Source organism: Gymnoscopelus microlampas (assembly GCF_963454915.1).
Source record: "Gymnoscopelus microlampas genome assembly, chromosome: 19".
NCBI classification, from domain to species: domain Eukaryota; kingdom Metazoa; phylum Chordata; class Actinopteri; order Myctophiformes; family Myctophidae; genus Gymnoscopelus; species Gymnoscopelus microlampas.
Window position 1 is genome coordinate 19,847,940 of NC_139956.1, and position 16,876 is coordinate 19,864,815.

The 16,876-nt window shown below is 42.1% G+C and overlaps 1 protein-coding gene across 3 annotated transcripts in view; it reads right to left on the reverse strand.

Annotated features, from left to right (window-relative positions):
- Window positions 1-16,876, reverse strand: part of rbpjb (recombination signal binding protein for immunoglobulin kappa J region b) — a 56,565-nt gene that overhangs the window by 19,774 nt on the left and 19,915 nt on the right. For all 3 annotated transcript variants that reach the window (XM_084043710.1, XM_084043708.1, XM_084043709.1), the window contains exon 2: window positions 7,947-7,985. In XM_084043710.1, the coding sequence (XP_083899836.1) occupies window positions 7,947-7,985 (39 nt within the window). The remainder of the gene's footprint in view (window positions 1-7,946; window positions 7,986-16,876) is intronic.

Consider the following 16,876-nt stretch of genomic DNA (forward strand, 5'->3'; position numbering starts at 1 on the left):
TCGAGTGGGATATTTGCCTTTCTGACTGAATCGGACAGCGCTGCGCTCTATATTTCATTCTCTCAATTATTAAAAAGCTCCGTGAACACTTGAGAGCCCCCATTAGAATCCAACTGCGTTTCATTGGCTTCACTGTCGATAAAAGTATTGTGTGTCTCTATACATTAACAGGGGCACATAAATACTTCAGCAAAAAGAGAAGCCCGTCTCTAATCTACCCACTACGGATTTTCTTTGGGCAGATAGATTGTTTTATGAACATTCAGATGAGTCATAGCTACACTCAGGTAGGTCACACACACACACACACACACACACACACACACACACACAGAGTAAAGAATGAACCCCTGGAGCAGTGGAGCACCCCAGAGATTACAGCTCTGGCTGATTAAATGTGGAACATGATGTCCGAGCGCGATGATGTCATGCCTACAGGGAACCTATCACTGGACACCTCTGATAATGGCTGTGACCCAGGCAGCCACGCAGAAAGGATGACATCAGAGATAGGGCGCCACAGAGCCCAGTAGGGGTTGAGGTACATGCACAAACACACACACGACTCATTGCTTTTTTTCTCCATCAGATTCCATTTCCAAATCAATATGATCTCTTCACGATGGCATGCACAACTGTTGTTCATATATTGTGTGCAGATTATTTGATTTATTTTTGGAAGAAAAAATATATAAAGTTCTGCTCATATTCTGTACATTAATAAACTGCTTATGCTAAAGGTGGCTGTGAGGGTCATTTGTGTCCGGTTATAAATTGTTGTCACTTCCATGTACTGTAATGGTGCACATAATGCTAAGGCTCGATAATAATGATGCAACACATTTCTCTCGTCAAGCAACACAATCAAGTATTCTTGAGTATAAAGCCCCATTTCTAAATCATTTGAAATTATTATTTTTATTATTTATTTTTGAATAGCCGATCTACAAGCTCACAATGCTTTGCATCGCAACACGTTGACATACTGTATAATACTGCCATGCCCAAAATAGGGACACGAGAGTCAAAGTGGTTGTCCTGGGGGCCACCACTAGCCACCAGGGAAGTTACAATGGACCAGTGACAGAAAGTTCACCTAATACATACAGCATTTCAATTGTAATCCAACTCCAAGGGCCTCCCTCGTTTGAGGCTCCACAATCTCCAATAAAGGTTCTGTTGATTGTCGGTGACAGCCATGGCTTATGGTTTACATTGTTTCATGCTCATCAAACCATTCCACTGACCGCTGTAGATGGAGGGGCATTGTCATCCAGTGAGAGACCACTCCCGTCAGGGCAGAAATGGCTCGCTGCGGGATGAAGATGTCACGCAGAATGGCTCCTTGAGTATTGTCATTTGTGCTCTGCCTGGCTACTCATTTCGCTGCTCCCGAAAATAACCACACAATAGATAACCACATATTCAAACAGTTGGCAACAATCAGATGGAATTTTAGCAGCCCGTTTTTAAGCGCCAGGAGTCGATGCCAAGTGTTGCGACTTGGGAATACATCAAATGACAGACTTGCTCTGACTGCGCCACTTAAAATGGGTAATATTTTTTCAACTCTGGACGAAAACAAATTCTGCAGCGAGAGAAAGCCCACAGTCTCATTATTCAACAGGGCAGACTATGGATTTGTTACAAAGACCCAGGGAGCATCTCTCTTTGTCTGGGTTCTCAGACTCTCACCAGTCTTAGCTATTGTTAAAACCCCATTCTATATGACTAAATGATGACAAACAAACATGGATGTGCCTAATTATTATGACGTGAGAATAAACTGGACAGTGTATAGGAAATTAAATATGCAGCTGTTAAAGTGCTTGAGTTTTTGAATGAGTGCCATGTTGTTTCACCTACAGTACTAGACTGTGCAACTCTTCAATTTCTCTATGTCTGACGTGTTTCTGGCAGAAACTGAGAGTTAGATCCAAGACTTGTAATAAACTAAGTAGAGTATACAAAGCAAACAGGAATACCATCTGCACCCAGCAGCAAAGCATGGTTAAAAAATCTATTCATATTGTTTCTTGGCCATAAGAGCTTATTCTGTGCTTATTCTTGGTCTGTTGCCCTCTTAGAGTTACATTAATCCAGACTTACTCCAGATTTTACTGTGCAGTCAGAGAAATGGGTACTGTGTGGCAACAGGGGAAATCTGACCATTGTGACCTACCAGTCATCTCTAACAAGTACACACACCAACATGCACACTCTCTCTCTCTCTCTCTCTCACACACACACACGCAAATGTTTTTTGTCAAGGAGCTTTAAAGGCTGAAAAGAGAAGTGAGAGTGACAGACACTAGACTAGACACTATGTAGTAACTTCCTATAAGAGATCCTTACACTAACACACGCAGACAGGCCCTTTAGTACTACTTTACACACTCGCACACCGACAGGCCCCCTTGACACCGCTTTACACTCACGCACACAGACAGACCCTTTAGTACTGCTTTACACACACTCACTCACACACAGACAGACCCTTTTAAGTACTGCTTTACACTAACGCACGCAGACAAACCCCGAATTGCTCTCCTGGGGTCATAAAGATTTATCCTATCCTATTACAGTGTTTCCCCTACCATTGCCTTCCCTCCCAAGGCAATGCCACCCCCCCCCCACAAAATATGTTATTTATCTATGTTATGTGCTATCAGGCCACTGACAGCCAGTGTTTTATTCAATTTTATTTGAGAATACATTTGAATCTTCCCAAGAATGTTAAAAATAAAGATGCACATTCTGCAACTATTCCTGAATGAGCTATATAGAGCATGGTAGTGTTATGGGAAACAAATACCCCCCCCCCCCAATGGCATGGCCCATCAGCAAGGGTAAACCTGAGCGAAACACTGTGCTCACGCACGCAGGAAGACCCTTTGGTTGACACCACCGGTGCTATCTGCAATTTGCATTGCAGATAACAAAGGATATCTGTGCCCTGACTAATTTCATTTCAGACATTATGACGATATGGGGATTTCATCCCCTTTATAAAAGTGCACACATACATGCATAAGAGAACCAATTCCACATGCAATAAGACAACTGGCACGCAATGCTGAGTTAGAGATTGCAAATGACAGAAGAGCCGTGCAAACAGGACAGGAAACTAGATCCACAAACCACATACTTGTTCATTTAGCAGCCAAATAGGTTAGTATAACAGAAATGAAAGCTAAAATGATGGCTGGTTACTTGCTGAATTTGTGACCACATACCAACCACATAGCAGCTTATGACCCATGATTAATAACTGAGTAACATTTGGCTGGTGCTACATTGTCACCCAATTTGACAAACTATAGAGGGGTGGAGGATGACAAACTATCTCAGACATTCAACAACACAGAATGTGACATTTGGTTCAATAGCCATTTACAGATATATCCTATTCAAGGGTGCTTTCTGACTTTGATTGGCCTATGATATCAAAACAGGTAAAACAGAAGGAGATAGTTTCACATAAAGCCAACATGTACCGTAGCCAAAATCCATTTATATACATAAGTTATAGAACTCTATTGTTAAACTTTTTTAAACAAGACACAGAGCTGTACTGTTCCTTTGGTCAGCAATCACCATCGAACTTTTTCCCAGAACAACTTTATGAGGTGACAGCAACGTTTTTTTCCCCAATCAGTTTCAGGAAGACTCTTGTGTAAATAAGGCAATGCACATGCTGGGGGATGGATATCGAAAAACAATTGCTCACTTCTTAAAGTCAAAGACAAAAAAAACTAAAAACCGGAAGGTCCTGCAAACCCACCCAACACCATCATCGGTTCTTCTACATCTTTCCTTTCCTGATATTTGTTGTATTTTGACCTCTAACATTTTTGACCCAACTGTTAGGCTGTATCTGAAATCACTCACTGTATCTGAAATCACTCACTATATATCTACTGTATTTAGTGAGTTTGCCAATTTGTAGTGCTGTCCAAATGTGTAGTGAGAATTAGTTTACCCGATTGAGTGGACTCATTGTATCCCATAATCATAATGCATTGTGAAAAGTAGCCATAGGCAGTAACCAAGCACTATACTGTATACTAGGGCGGCATGCTATTAGGAAAACATGCAATATCATTGTTGAATATGGCGATGATGATATGACTCACGATAAGCAAACAAATACTGAAGTACAGTTTTAATACAGTCGTTCTGCCTTAGGTTTGCTGCTAACATAGAACCCAGACAATGAATAGCTATATACATTATATATACACACATACACACACATATATACATCCGTTACATCTGTTTTGCGATATTTAAGTCTATTGCCATACTGTATGTATATTCCACATGTTGATATTGTGATGATGACAGTTCCCCCCTCAGTGTCACTCTGAGCAAAACACTTAACCCGTAACTGCCTACTTTTTCAGCGTTCCTTCCGTCAAGACAGTTATGACAAAGGAGCTAATACAGACACAGACTACTAAAATGAATGTTATACTGTAGAAGTTGTCGTGTTTAAAGTCATACTGTATATGGCTCTTCTTCATAGACAGTTACAATAATTACAATATGGTCACTCGCTTTCGTCTGGTATGGTGCACTTTGGGCAGGAAATACAGAGTTTCAAGATGAGAGATGGAGTATCCGTGTGTGTGTGTGTGTGTGTGTGTGTGTGTGTGTGTGTGTGTGTGTGTGTGTGTGTGTGTGTGTGTGTGTGGGGTTTTGAAAAGAAGAAAGATAACAAGGAGGAAAACGAAAGCCATGTGAGAGTAGGGCTGTCACGATTACAAATTTAAGTTGACGATTAATTATCACTCAAATAATTGCGATTAACGATTTAATTGTGTTTCTGTCATTGAAAATGAATGGAACATTATGAATAAAAATTACATTTCTGTTTGGCTTTTAGCTTTCGGAAACAAAAGTTGCACAAGGCAGATATGACAACACACACATATTTAATTACTTTAAACGTAAAAATAAACATTAATAGTGGAAATAGTCAATCTATAAGCTCAAAGCGCGATGCGTCTTGAGCTTATAGATCTGCTATTTCCACTATTTTTGACATTTTTTGAAAATATGACATCTTTTTACATGGAATTGATTATGACGATTATGCAAAGATAATTGCGATTATATAAAATAATTGCGATTAGACGATTATGTAATAATTGTGACAGGCCTATGTGAGAGACCTAGCAGTGTCAAAAAAGATGTCTGGGGGGGAAGGACATTTGACAACTACAGGCAGCGCAGGTGGTGTTTGTGCGTGTGCGCATGAGGCTAGGTTGAAATGGCCTACAGATGCAGTAGTAGAGCACACAGTGACTATGATCCACCTCACACACAGCGAGGAATAGCTCCATATTGCACAATATTGCTTTGCGATATGATATCAATGATCAGGCTACACTTTCCCCCATTTTTAACAGAGTATGCCACAGCTAACTGCAGGTTCCCTGTTGAAAACAAAGCTTTCTTAACTTCCTAGAACGTACCATACATTAATCCAGAGGATGTGTTAAATTGTGTGACATGAATTCATACTAGAGACAAGGCAGCTGTGACCAAGGGTTTGAGTGAAAGGTACTTAGTTACAATATATGAATTCCTATACTCCAAAACTCGTCATTTTACTGAAAATCATTTGTAAGGTGGTATGATTTTGCATCATTTCAAATTCAGCCAGTGAACCATAAACCATAAATGTAGACAGCAAATAATCAAATCATTATATGTTTAGGTCATGAAAATATACAGCATCTTAAGCAAAGCCTCCCTAACAAATCTTATCTCAGCAGCATGTAAAACAAATGTAAATATCAAAATATTACAATATACAACAAGTCATATTCTCTTAAATGGTAAAATGTGTCATCAACATATGGCCACGTTCTAGACCAGTATAACAAGCCATTAACATTTCAGTTCCTTCTTATCGTCTGATGCTGTTCCAGAAGAGTTTCTTCCAGTAAGGCGATGTATTCTGCAGAGCTGGACGTCACTCTTTTGGGGGAAAAGCCGCCACTTCAAGGGTTTATTCTCCCAAGCAACAGGGGAGGCGGTTTGTCATGCTTATGCGCGCGCGCGTGCGTGTGTGTCTACGAGCGACTGGCTGTGTCTGCATGATGGTCTTTGTATTTAGGACGTCCCGCTTGCGCACTCAGATATTTTTCTTTTGCATGTGCACTTGCGTGTGTGTCATGTATTGTATTTCCAGTTGAGCAGCCTGCCTGACCGGGCGACCCTGCAGGACCCACAATTTTAGCTGCCCTAAAATCCCCCAAAAAGGACCCAGCAGATTTTTTGCTTCCTCCACAGCTGCCGAAGCGAAAATCATGGACTGGTCGCTCGGCAGGGGAGAACCGGACAAGTGGGTGTGTGAGTGAATGTGCAGACCCATCACAGCAATTAGGGGGGGACTGAACAGAGAGCAACACACAAAAACACTAAAGTGCACTAACACAAAAGAGAGAGACACACACACACACACACACACACACACACACACAGTTTTGTGCCTTTCGGCAGGCTGGTGAAAAAGAGCTGTAATTTTTCTGGCCATTGAATCCATCAGACAAACGGAGGGGTTGGTGGAAGCCAACAGACTGGCAGCACATGAATGAGATGGGGACACATCAAAAGGTGCTGGGGCCTTATTTTCCTCCAAAACCACGCCTGGCTGTTCCAGGCAATGAGCAACCCCTTATTTTCCCTGCTGAGAGCCACGCGCAATGACAAGCAAGCACACACACACACACACACACACACACACAGTACACCAACCCATGCACATCTGTACTCGACACAGAGGGAAACGAGGGAGAGAGAGCCCAAAAAAAGAGAAAAAATGAACACACACCAGAGGCAAACCACAGAGACCATGAGCTTTCTATGTTCAAACCCATGTTTCTCCAAATGACTTGGAACATCCAGGGGCAGAGGATGGAGAAATCAAAACGCTCCACTGCTGTTCAGCACCATGAAGTATAATAACATATATTAATACTGTTTCTTCATATAGTGACATGTTCATTATGTAGCGCTTAGACTTGATCCTTTTACAGGACACTATCCATGATGCGCTGCATTATTAACTCTTTCGCTGCCAGACTTGTTTTCAGAGGGTTTCACTGTGCTTCCGCGAACAAACAAAAAAAATGTCATCGCGACCGTTCGCTTTTATACGCCTTTGAAAATAACATGTCTCGGCCAAAAATGCATAGTAAAAAAAAAAAAAGTACACAGGATTTTAAGTAATAAGTTAACCAGGAAGTGAATGGAGCAGTAAATCTTTGGATCGCGTTATCCCTGGTTCTGTGTGAAAAAACTAAAAATAATAAATAATATAAGTGGTTGCGTTACATGTGTTTAGGCATTCATTTAGAAAGGTATAGGCTTTATGCAGTTAAGGTTCGGGGGATTAGTAACTTTCATGTGCTTCATTCGGCTCCACACGTTGAGCAAGGCATGCTGCTATGGTCTTGCTAACCTACACATTCTAATGACTATCGATTCAAAAGGCTACAGGACAGTCATATGTATGCTCATGCAGGTATGTGGTTGGTGTTATTAAGAGGGCACCTCCCAGCCAGGTCAGATGTTTGGCAGTATCTGGCCTTTTGTGACGTGGCACAATTTTTGCTGAAGAAAATAAGGTCAGAACTTGTACACCGCATGGGATCACTTGCAGTCATTTCATTTGATTTTCTTGTATAACATTGGAAAATGTTAAGAACCATTTCTAACAGCACATAATGGCTATATAGTTTAGCACAGTATTTTGTATTTGAAATCCATATAAGGAACCCAGACAGAACAATACAAAAGGTGTTAGTCATGTTTGTGAACAGGGTAGGCCTGCGTGTGTGTGTGTGTGTGTGTGTGTGTGTGTGTGTGTGTGTGTGTGTGTGTGTGTGTGTGTGTGTGTGTGTGTGTGTGTGTGTGTGTGTGTGTGCGCTCACCTTGTCAGGCGCTGTGGCTGAGGGCGCTCCCCAAACTTCCTGCAAAGACACAAAATTGAGAGAAGAGCTTTTAGAAGGCTGGTTGACAACCACATAAACAAACAAGAGCACAAACATTGTGTTCACAACTTCACACATTGGTAAGCTCAAACATTGCACACGTCCTGTCACCGTGGCCCTGTGCCAAACTGAGGCAAGTGACAAGGCGCTGTGCATCTGTATCTAAATGACACTGAACTCTGTTTCACCCCACTTCACTCCTTTTGCTCGTTCATATTTTTTGGAGGAAACGGCTCATCTATCTGGATGTGCTGCTCGAAACAAACTGTGTTTGCTTTATAAAGGCTTAGCAGATGCTCTCGTTCACAAAGATATGAGAGCAGCATTAAAATAAAAGATTTAAGTCATCATTACAAGCAACCAACAGGAAGGACAGTGACATATGCTGTGTACAAAGTCAAGGACATAGCTTAGCAGGGTTTGTGTCCTTCCATTATTCAATAAATGAAAATGAAATTAATGCAACTTGACAAGCAACGTATGTTGCATTTCATAAATGTGAAACATCTAAAAGGCACATCCCTCCTGATGTGGGAGAGTAGTAAGTGTTATTCCTAATACCAAATAAACCTTCGATTTAGAATGGCACTTTATTCTGTGTGTTGCAAGACCTGGCCAGTCGTGCAGTGCTACAAAACAGAAACATGCTCATAAAGATATACAATTATTTAGACAGTGTTGCACCAGACGCCCCTAAAAAGAAAGTAAACCCATCAGAGTCTCTGGCAGAGACCAAACTACTAGCACACAATCCAGAATACAGTATTTTGCCAAATTAGCATACATAGCCGCCTGCAACGCGACACGTTGTAAGATTGTAGATAGTCTATTTTCACAAAGTTTTCACCTATTCACCTATAATGACATGCCTAAAATAGGGACGCCAGATTGAAAGTAAAGTCTGTGGGTTTTAGAAATATTTAACCAATGAAAATAACTAAAAAGAGCTTGTGACTAAATAACTACATTGGATCCATTGGAAGTTTCTGCCCAACAGCGACAACATGATGCATGTATGTATGATGGCTCATCTCGATAAGCATAACAAAGTTTCACTATATGGTGGTAAAAACCCATCACTGCTCTCCTTTATATTCTGTTCTAGCCAAAGCGTTAGTCACACTTAACCCTAATCTTATGACTGTGTCATACTTTCACAAGCTAAAATAGGGTCTTGTCCTTCCTTAAAATTCTGATAGCCAAGCTTCTTGGAAATGCTGCAGCACGCAGCCAACACAAGTCACCAAAACCACAATGTGTGTCACAGCTAAAAAAGGTTTGTGACATTAAGACTGTGTGAATATACTACTACGTGTAGTAAACTTCTGCAACATCTTTGCATGGAGCACATGCTATTGGGTCGGCTGATTCTCTCTGCTTAAGAGGCGTAAAGGGTTACTTACGCAGACACAAGAACTACCAGAATAGGAAAGGGGAGGGAAGGTGGTGAAGAAACAAAGAAAAGGTTGAAAGTTTACAGAATTCCTTGGAATTGGCCATACAGGTGCATATATGGCCCAGAAATAAAATATAAAACGGTTTTGATTATTTTATTAAAATTGATTCATAATCGATTATATACTCGATTTTGGAAACATTTAAATCCCCCCCAAAAATACAGAAAATAGCCGATCTATAAGCTCACAGTCTTTTGATCAGATTTCTTTACCGAACCTTTGTGTTTAATAATGTTGTACAACCAACTACAAAACAGGGCTTCAGTGGTTAATCAGATTATTCAAATTAGTCACAATCTTTTCGCATCATTTCGCTGACATATTTATATCTTTTAAACGTGCTTCTCAATTAATACTCTAGGAAAAATGTATCGATCAGATCAGCAGATAATCAACAGTTGCAACCCCACCAAAGTCCAGACAAAACTCTACGGTATAAGACTAGTAAAATCTCCTGATATGATGCAGGCGTGCAGTCTAGCCATGCAGTCTAGCCAGATGAACCATAAAGAGAGCAAGGGAGAAAGAGGGGAGGGAAGGGGATGGAGAGATTGGGCGGGTAAAGGGAAATAAAGAGAGGGCTGAAATAGAAAAATCAATGGCCTGAGTGCTGCCTCTCTCGGTCTCTCCTCCCTGAAGAATTTCTTTCATCGCATCCATCTGTCAGAGGGCTACAGTAAAACCTGGCTTACAAGCCCTGGTTGGCACAAGTCAGCGTCGGAGGTACAAGCACACGGCACGTGGAGGTGACTGGCAAGGGGGAGGGAAGGAGGGTGTGTGGGGAGTGAGTGAGTCAGTTAACCCATTCAATCGAGGTTTTCTGAAACACTTACAGTATGTTGCTATGTCAGTGGTGCTCAAACCTTTTCATGTCAAGGACCACCCAAAATGACATGCATTTCGCCGCGGACCCCCATCTCAAAATATTTTGTTCCAGAGGACCCCTCCCCCCCCCCCAGAAGCAAAGATTTGAGTTACAAATGTTTGCTTTAAAAATATGTATATTCAAAGATTTGCTCAAATTTTCACGATAAAAAAAAAAGAAAAAGCTGTCTACAAGCTCATAGTGCGGTACTCGGTGCCACGCTATGAGCTTGTATATCTGCTATTTTTGAATAGTCAAAGTATAAAATAATGGTTATAGCTAAAATCTAAAATGACACAAATGCGTTCCCGGATTGAATGGGTTAAGGGCCGTGTGAGTGAATGAGTAAAGAGTGTGTATATACTGTATGTGTGAGTGAGTTGGAGAGAAACCGAGACACAAATTACATTTCCTATGTTACAAGATGTGGTAAGTCTGGGTCACGTAGAGGGCTGGTAATACAGCAGCCAAACGCTGTACCAAATGTACACTGTTGTAAAAAATACTGTTAAAACATTAAGATAAACAACGAGAGACAAGGAGAGAGGGAGATACATGAAACAGAGACAAAGAGAGAGACACAGAATAAAGGATGAGGAGGAGGGTAGTGGAGGAAATAGAAGGTGGCAAAGAGAATGAGAGAGGCAGAGAGGATGAGAGTGAAAGAGAGAGAAAGAAAGAGGAGAGGGAGAAAAAGGCAGAGCCACCAGGAGGGGGGAATAGAGGTGGAATAATTAAAGGGGAGTCCGATCAATAAGGTTCCCACACTGAAGCGCTGATGCTTCAACGGGCTAATGGATTCCAGACGGCTCGCTCTCTCTCTCCCTCCCTCCTGTTTACCCTCTCCCTCTTGCACTGCAAACAGTGAAAGATGGAGGGATGGTTAGAGGGGTGTGTGATACTGTAGCGAGACTGCACAGGGCCAAGGCGACAGACGAGGCAACGAGAGGCAGAGAAGGGATGGAGGGACGGGGGGGTGTAGGTAGACGGATGACAGGGAGAGGGTGGAAGAGGAGACTACAACAGGGAGAGAGGATAATGGCACCAGCAACCAGAACAGTCACAAATGCACTTCCATGAACTCTGCATTCAGTATGTTGTTACTGGACACTTTTCCACACAAGTGCACTACTGCACACACACAGGGAGATTTTCCAGTAGCAGGCCAAATAATCGGATTTGGAAGTGTGTCTTCACTTAGCCACAATCAATACACATGAAATAGACTACAGAAGAGATAGTCAATCTAAACCGTCCTACTGGTATCTGGAATGGAGGTCAATAGTATAACTAATGAATAAAAACTAGTAAAAGAACAAACAAGGAGGACTAGTGGAATAAAAATATCTCAGTCAAACAAATATTATGTAAGAATTTAGTTGAACAAAAAAAATCTTCAACCTGGAATCCTAGATTTCTCATGTTGATATCCAAATGAGAATCGCTAATAACTTCAAGATGGGGGAGTGCCAACTAGTATAATCCAGAGGCTCTATGAGAAACCGTTTTGGCGTGCACGGACAGAAGGCACAGTTATATGGAACAATGGCAGAGATGTAATCAGTTAATGGAAATCGGCAGCCACCCGATGCAGCTGTGTTTGACAGAGTATTTAATGCTCGTCAACGTGCCAGACATAGACTGACCAGTACAGAGGTATCTATCTACTAGTGATCCATCAGACATGCACCGATTGCCTTCAGAGAGATATCGTATTGAATTTCCAATTCAGTGCGCTAGGGATTTATTTGTTAGCTTTTCGTTTTCTCTTCCTCCTTCTTTCTCATTAGCGTATCCTCATCTTTACTCTTGCGGGACCATTCCTTGTGGATATCGGATTCGCACATTTGATATCAAGGTTTGTTCACTGGAGCAGTCACTTGTTGACAGTAACGTTAATAGTGTATTTATTAATGAAGGTGAGACGTAAAAGGCGAAATCCCTTGTTATAATATTTGACAATATATGAAGTTATTAAACAACAGTACAATAGAATGAGTTGAGCTAAACCACAATGAAGTCAGTGTGGCCATCGCATAAAAAGGGGCTATACATGAAGAAAAATAATGAAGGTGCTCAGCAGTTCTGTGAAAAAACACCACATTTCCCATCACCTCCAAGAACAGACCGACTGACTGACACATAGACACACACGTAAACACACAGTGTGAAACTCACCAAGAAAGCTCAAACACACAGGAAACCACAATGTATTGTTGCAAACAGGATTGTCAACTGTTGCATTCGCAGATTTTCACCTGGGTCGGATTCCAGATGGACCATTATGTAGGGGCATCATTTATTTTATATCTACCAATATCTACCAATTACATTTTATGAAGGAAATTAGTTTTGGAATGGAAGTCTTCAGTTGTATTACAAACTAGACTGGGTTTCAAATAAAACATTGTCAGGCGGCGTCACCAAAGCCTAATGAATCAATGCAAAGCCTGGACAAAGACTCCTCTTGTCCATGCCTGTACCTTTGAGGCTGGCCCGCTAGGCCATCTCCCCGTTCTCCGATGCTCCCCCAAGATGGCACCCTGGGACTTGAAAGTAGCATCTGGCAGTCTGGGAAAGACCATCACTCCCTAGCTTAAGCCATGAGATACAGGTTTGCCGCTGAAATTAGTTCTGGTATTTCTTATTGGTTCAAATGATCTGTTTAGCCCATAGCATTGGCCGGAGGTCCCCGTCTATATTATTTTCAATTTGGACAGAAGATTTATCTCAATGTTCAATCAGTATTCTGATTCTAGGTAGGTCAGGTTTCCTCATCTGGCCATGGGCCAAAGGAGGAAAGGGAAGCTCTGTCAGAACACAGGTTTCGTCCGAGTTGCTCCCACGTCCGTTATCCCTTTTTCTCTTCACTCCTTCCTTCCTTCCTTCCTTCCTTCCTTCCTCCCGCTCTCCCTCCTCACCTCCTGAACACTATCACCGATCCCATTGGATACACAATAGGGGCAGAGACACAGCAGCAGGGCAAACAACAGAGGTGGTGTGCACTGCAGTCAGGGCCAGGCTGCAGGCTGCATCGAGCTTCACTGTGTGGAGGAGGCATTGATAATCTGAAGCGTCCGGCCGCTGAGAGGTGTGGTGTCAGCAGGAAAGAAAACGACAAAGGGCTGCGCGTGGGACGGCAACACAGTGGCCCTCATTTATCAAATTCCGTAAAACATTAGAGTGAGAGAGAGGGGGGGGGGGGGGGGACAGAGAGAGGCTTCTCTCTCTCTCTCTCTCTCTCTCTCTCTCTCTCTCTCTCTCTCTCTCTCTCTCTCTCTCTCTCTCTCTCTCTCTCTCTCTCTCTCTCTCTCTCTCTCTCTCTCTCTCTCTCTCTCTCTCTCTCTCTCTCTCTCTCTCTCTCTCTCTCTCTCTCTCTCTCTCTCTCTCTCTCTCTCTCTCTCTCTCTCTCTCTCTCTCTCTCTCTCTCTCTCTCCCCCCCTCCCTCTGAAGAGAGAGGGAGGCCTTGATAGTGCCCCTGAACTGATTTGTTTCTTGGGTGTTTTTTCAGAAGCTGACAGGGGAGAAATCTTTAGGGCAAAGTGTGAAGGTAACTGTAAATGCTAACAGCCTTCCCTACTTTAAATCCCTTTTCAACTTATTATAGCGTACAGGTAGCTGGTAAAGACTGCTGTCTTACGGTGTGACAAGCATTACTGCTTGTCACACCTCCTCCATGGTCGCCAGGCAGGAACCACCGATCCTCATGGCCTTGATAGGCCATTAAAACGCCAAGCCCGTTGATTGGTACCTTCCCTTGGCACGGTTATTAAGGAGGCCCGCGTGTGCCAAGGTCGATGAACTGGCATTAAACTGGCACAGATTCCAATCAGACCATTAACGACCAGGATGTCCTGAGTCCTGTGCTTTCCAGAGGGAAGCGAGAGTGATGTCACCAGAGCTGCTCTTCAGCCAAACACTTAAAATATAAGTTTGGGTGGGAGGGGGGAACACACGTTTTTAACCTTCATTTCAACAGGAAGGTCAGTTGAGAACACGTTTTGCACAGCTGCAGCCTTGTTAGTAGCTCCCGTCACAGATTGCTATGTGTTCATGTGCACCGTTGTCAATGCATACAGATAATGACAAATACAAAGACAGCCTGTTGCAAAATAATATGGACATGAATTAATGTAATTCTTACTGCTGGTATATAGGCTAAACAAGACTAAAATAATCTCAAAGCCGTACTAGCAGCCCCTGGAGAATGTGCTACTCCTTACAACCAATTAGGCATGAGCCAATATTCAATACTGTTGAATTGAATGGCACAAAACTCAGCCAACTTGCGTTTTCATTCAAAATGTTTCATTATCCTTTTTTTGCTTTGAAAAACAATCCTGATACCGTACCAATATGAAGGACCGCCTTAAAGTCTTTGCATTGGTTCTGTGGTGCCGTTATTTTTTACATTTGCAAATGGTTTCCAGTTTCCACCCAGTTTTAGCCCATTCAATGATTTAGATGTCACCAGACATCTCAGCAGGCAGAGATATCTGATCGACTAGCATTTACAGACGTTTTTACAAAAAATGTCATTACTCCAATAGCCGAGTGGTTAAAGCGTGTGCCACTTAGACTTTGATGCCCGACAGCGTGTCCTAGGTTTGATTCCTGAGCCCGGCGACGGATTTGCTGCATGTCACTCCCCAACACTCTTCCCGTTTCCTGTCTCCTCTGCCACTGCTGCGAATAAAGGCAGAAAAGCCCCCAAAATATCTTTAAAACCTTTGTCTCATTACAAACAATCAATGTATGATGCTTTACCAAGATCCATGATATACTGTATGTATATAGTATATACTTTAAAATAACTCTTACATCCATCCACTATTAATCAAAGTCTGTCAAAACACAGCACAGACACATATAGCCTGTCTGACACTTCAGTAGCTCCAAGGCTGCAGAGAACAGCAGAGACATATGGGGCAGCTCATTATAACACACACAGCCAGGCATACAGTACAAGCACAAATGCCACACGGCCATTACTTGGTGTCAAGAAATGGACATCAGCTTTAGAGGAACTTAGAGGCCTTGGCCCGTGAGAAGTGGGTCCTACACCTCTAGAAATCTTAGTTTTTACATGACCAGCATTGCTTTCATTTTACAGGACAATAAGTAATAACAAATAGCATACAGTACCCTACAATCTAACAGATTAATATTGGCTGTGCTCCATTTTCTTTTGTGTTTTTGCACTTGTTGTGCGGTGCTACCAAAAGTCTAGAGCTACACCACTTTAAATTAGGAAACTGCTTACATTTTGTCACAAAAAAAAAGCAACTTTCATTCACTCCATGCTAATCACAAACCCCTGTTCCCAAATTCCATCTCATGCCCGTATCTCTCTGTTGGTCATAAAGCTACACATACATGAATGCATACACCAACATTCTACCTAACTAAAACTAGATTTTCTAGCCTATGTGGTAAAATCTGCTTGTTTCTCTCTTGGCCAGGGCCCCCTTATAAAGATACATCATCTGAACGGGAGTCACCTTGTTAACCACTTAAGAAGACCCAAATCACCATGACATCACCACAACCCAAAATGTATTTCCGGATCGATAATGCAGACAGCGCATTGGAGCAGTATTATTCATTAACCTTATATCTGGAAGAACAGGGCACAAGTTTATGATATTGTTATCGACTATTAGTAATATATTTTGTTGTTATATAAATATCCACAGGCTGACAAGTAGACATAGCTAAATGTTTTGGACACTTTATTTTATATTGTGAAAACGTCCATAGACATTCTATCCGGAAATACCTGTTTGTTTACAAACAGTCAAGCATTCCGATATGGTCTATGTCACACGACGAATAGAGAAAATAGCCCATATACAAACAACTCTTGTAAATCATCTTATGTTCGCTAATAGGTTTTTTGAAATGTGCGTGCGTGCATGCGTGAGAGAGAGACTCCTATGGATTAATTTCCCTTCCTTGTCACCTAATATTTAGCCTGCCTTTGCCAGACAAGTACTAATTATTTGCCCTGTAATCCAGAGCAGCTGAGTTTCCAGTGCTGTGATCGAGAGGCATCTCTTGCTGCAAACGACAACGTGTAAAATGTTACAGCTATAAGACATTAACATGGCAGATATAAAAATGTAAATAAGTGTGACCAGCGTTCAGAGGTATATATATATTGTATGTATAATATCCTCCACAGATCTGCGACAAAGGCACTGCAATTGCAAAGTAAATGAACTTCTCATTCAAAATAGATGAACCTCAGAAAGAAAAGGATTCACAGCATCTGTTGTGGCCACAACATACACAGCCGAGTAATGTTAGACAGGAGTTGTGTGTGGGAGAGCATCGGCGTGGTTCTCTGACAGGTACCATGACGTATGAGGTATTAGTGACGGATAGGGGGGACAGCTGCTATGAATAGAGCATCGCCCACCGGTCCTCATGCACAAAAACACACACATATGTCCACAGACATGTACACACACACCACAGGGGGCTGATTGAGAGTGTGTGAAGCCGGACTGTCACTCACACTGGGATGTGTTTGACAGCTGTGACTG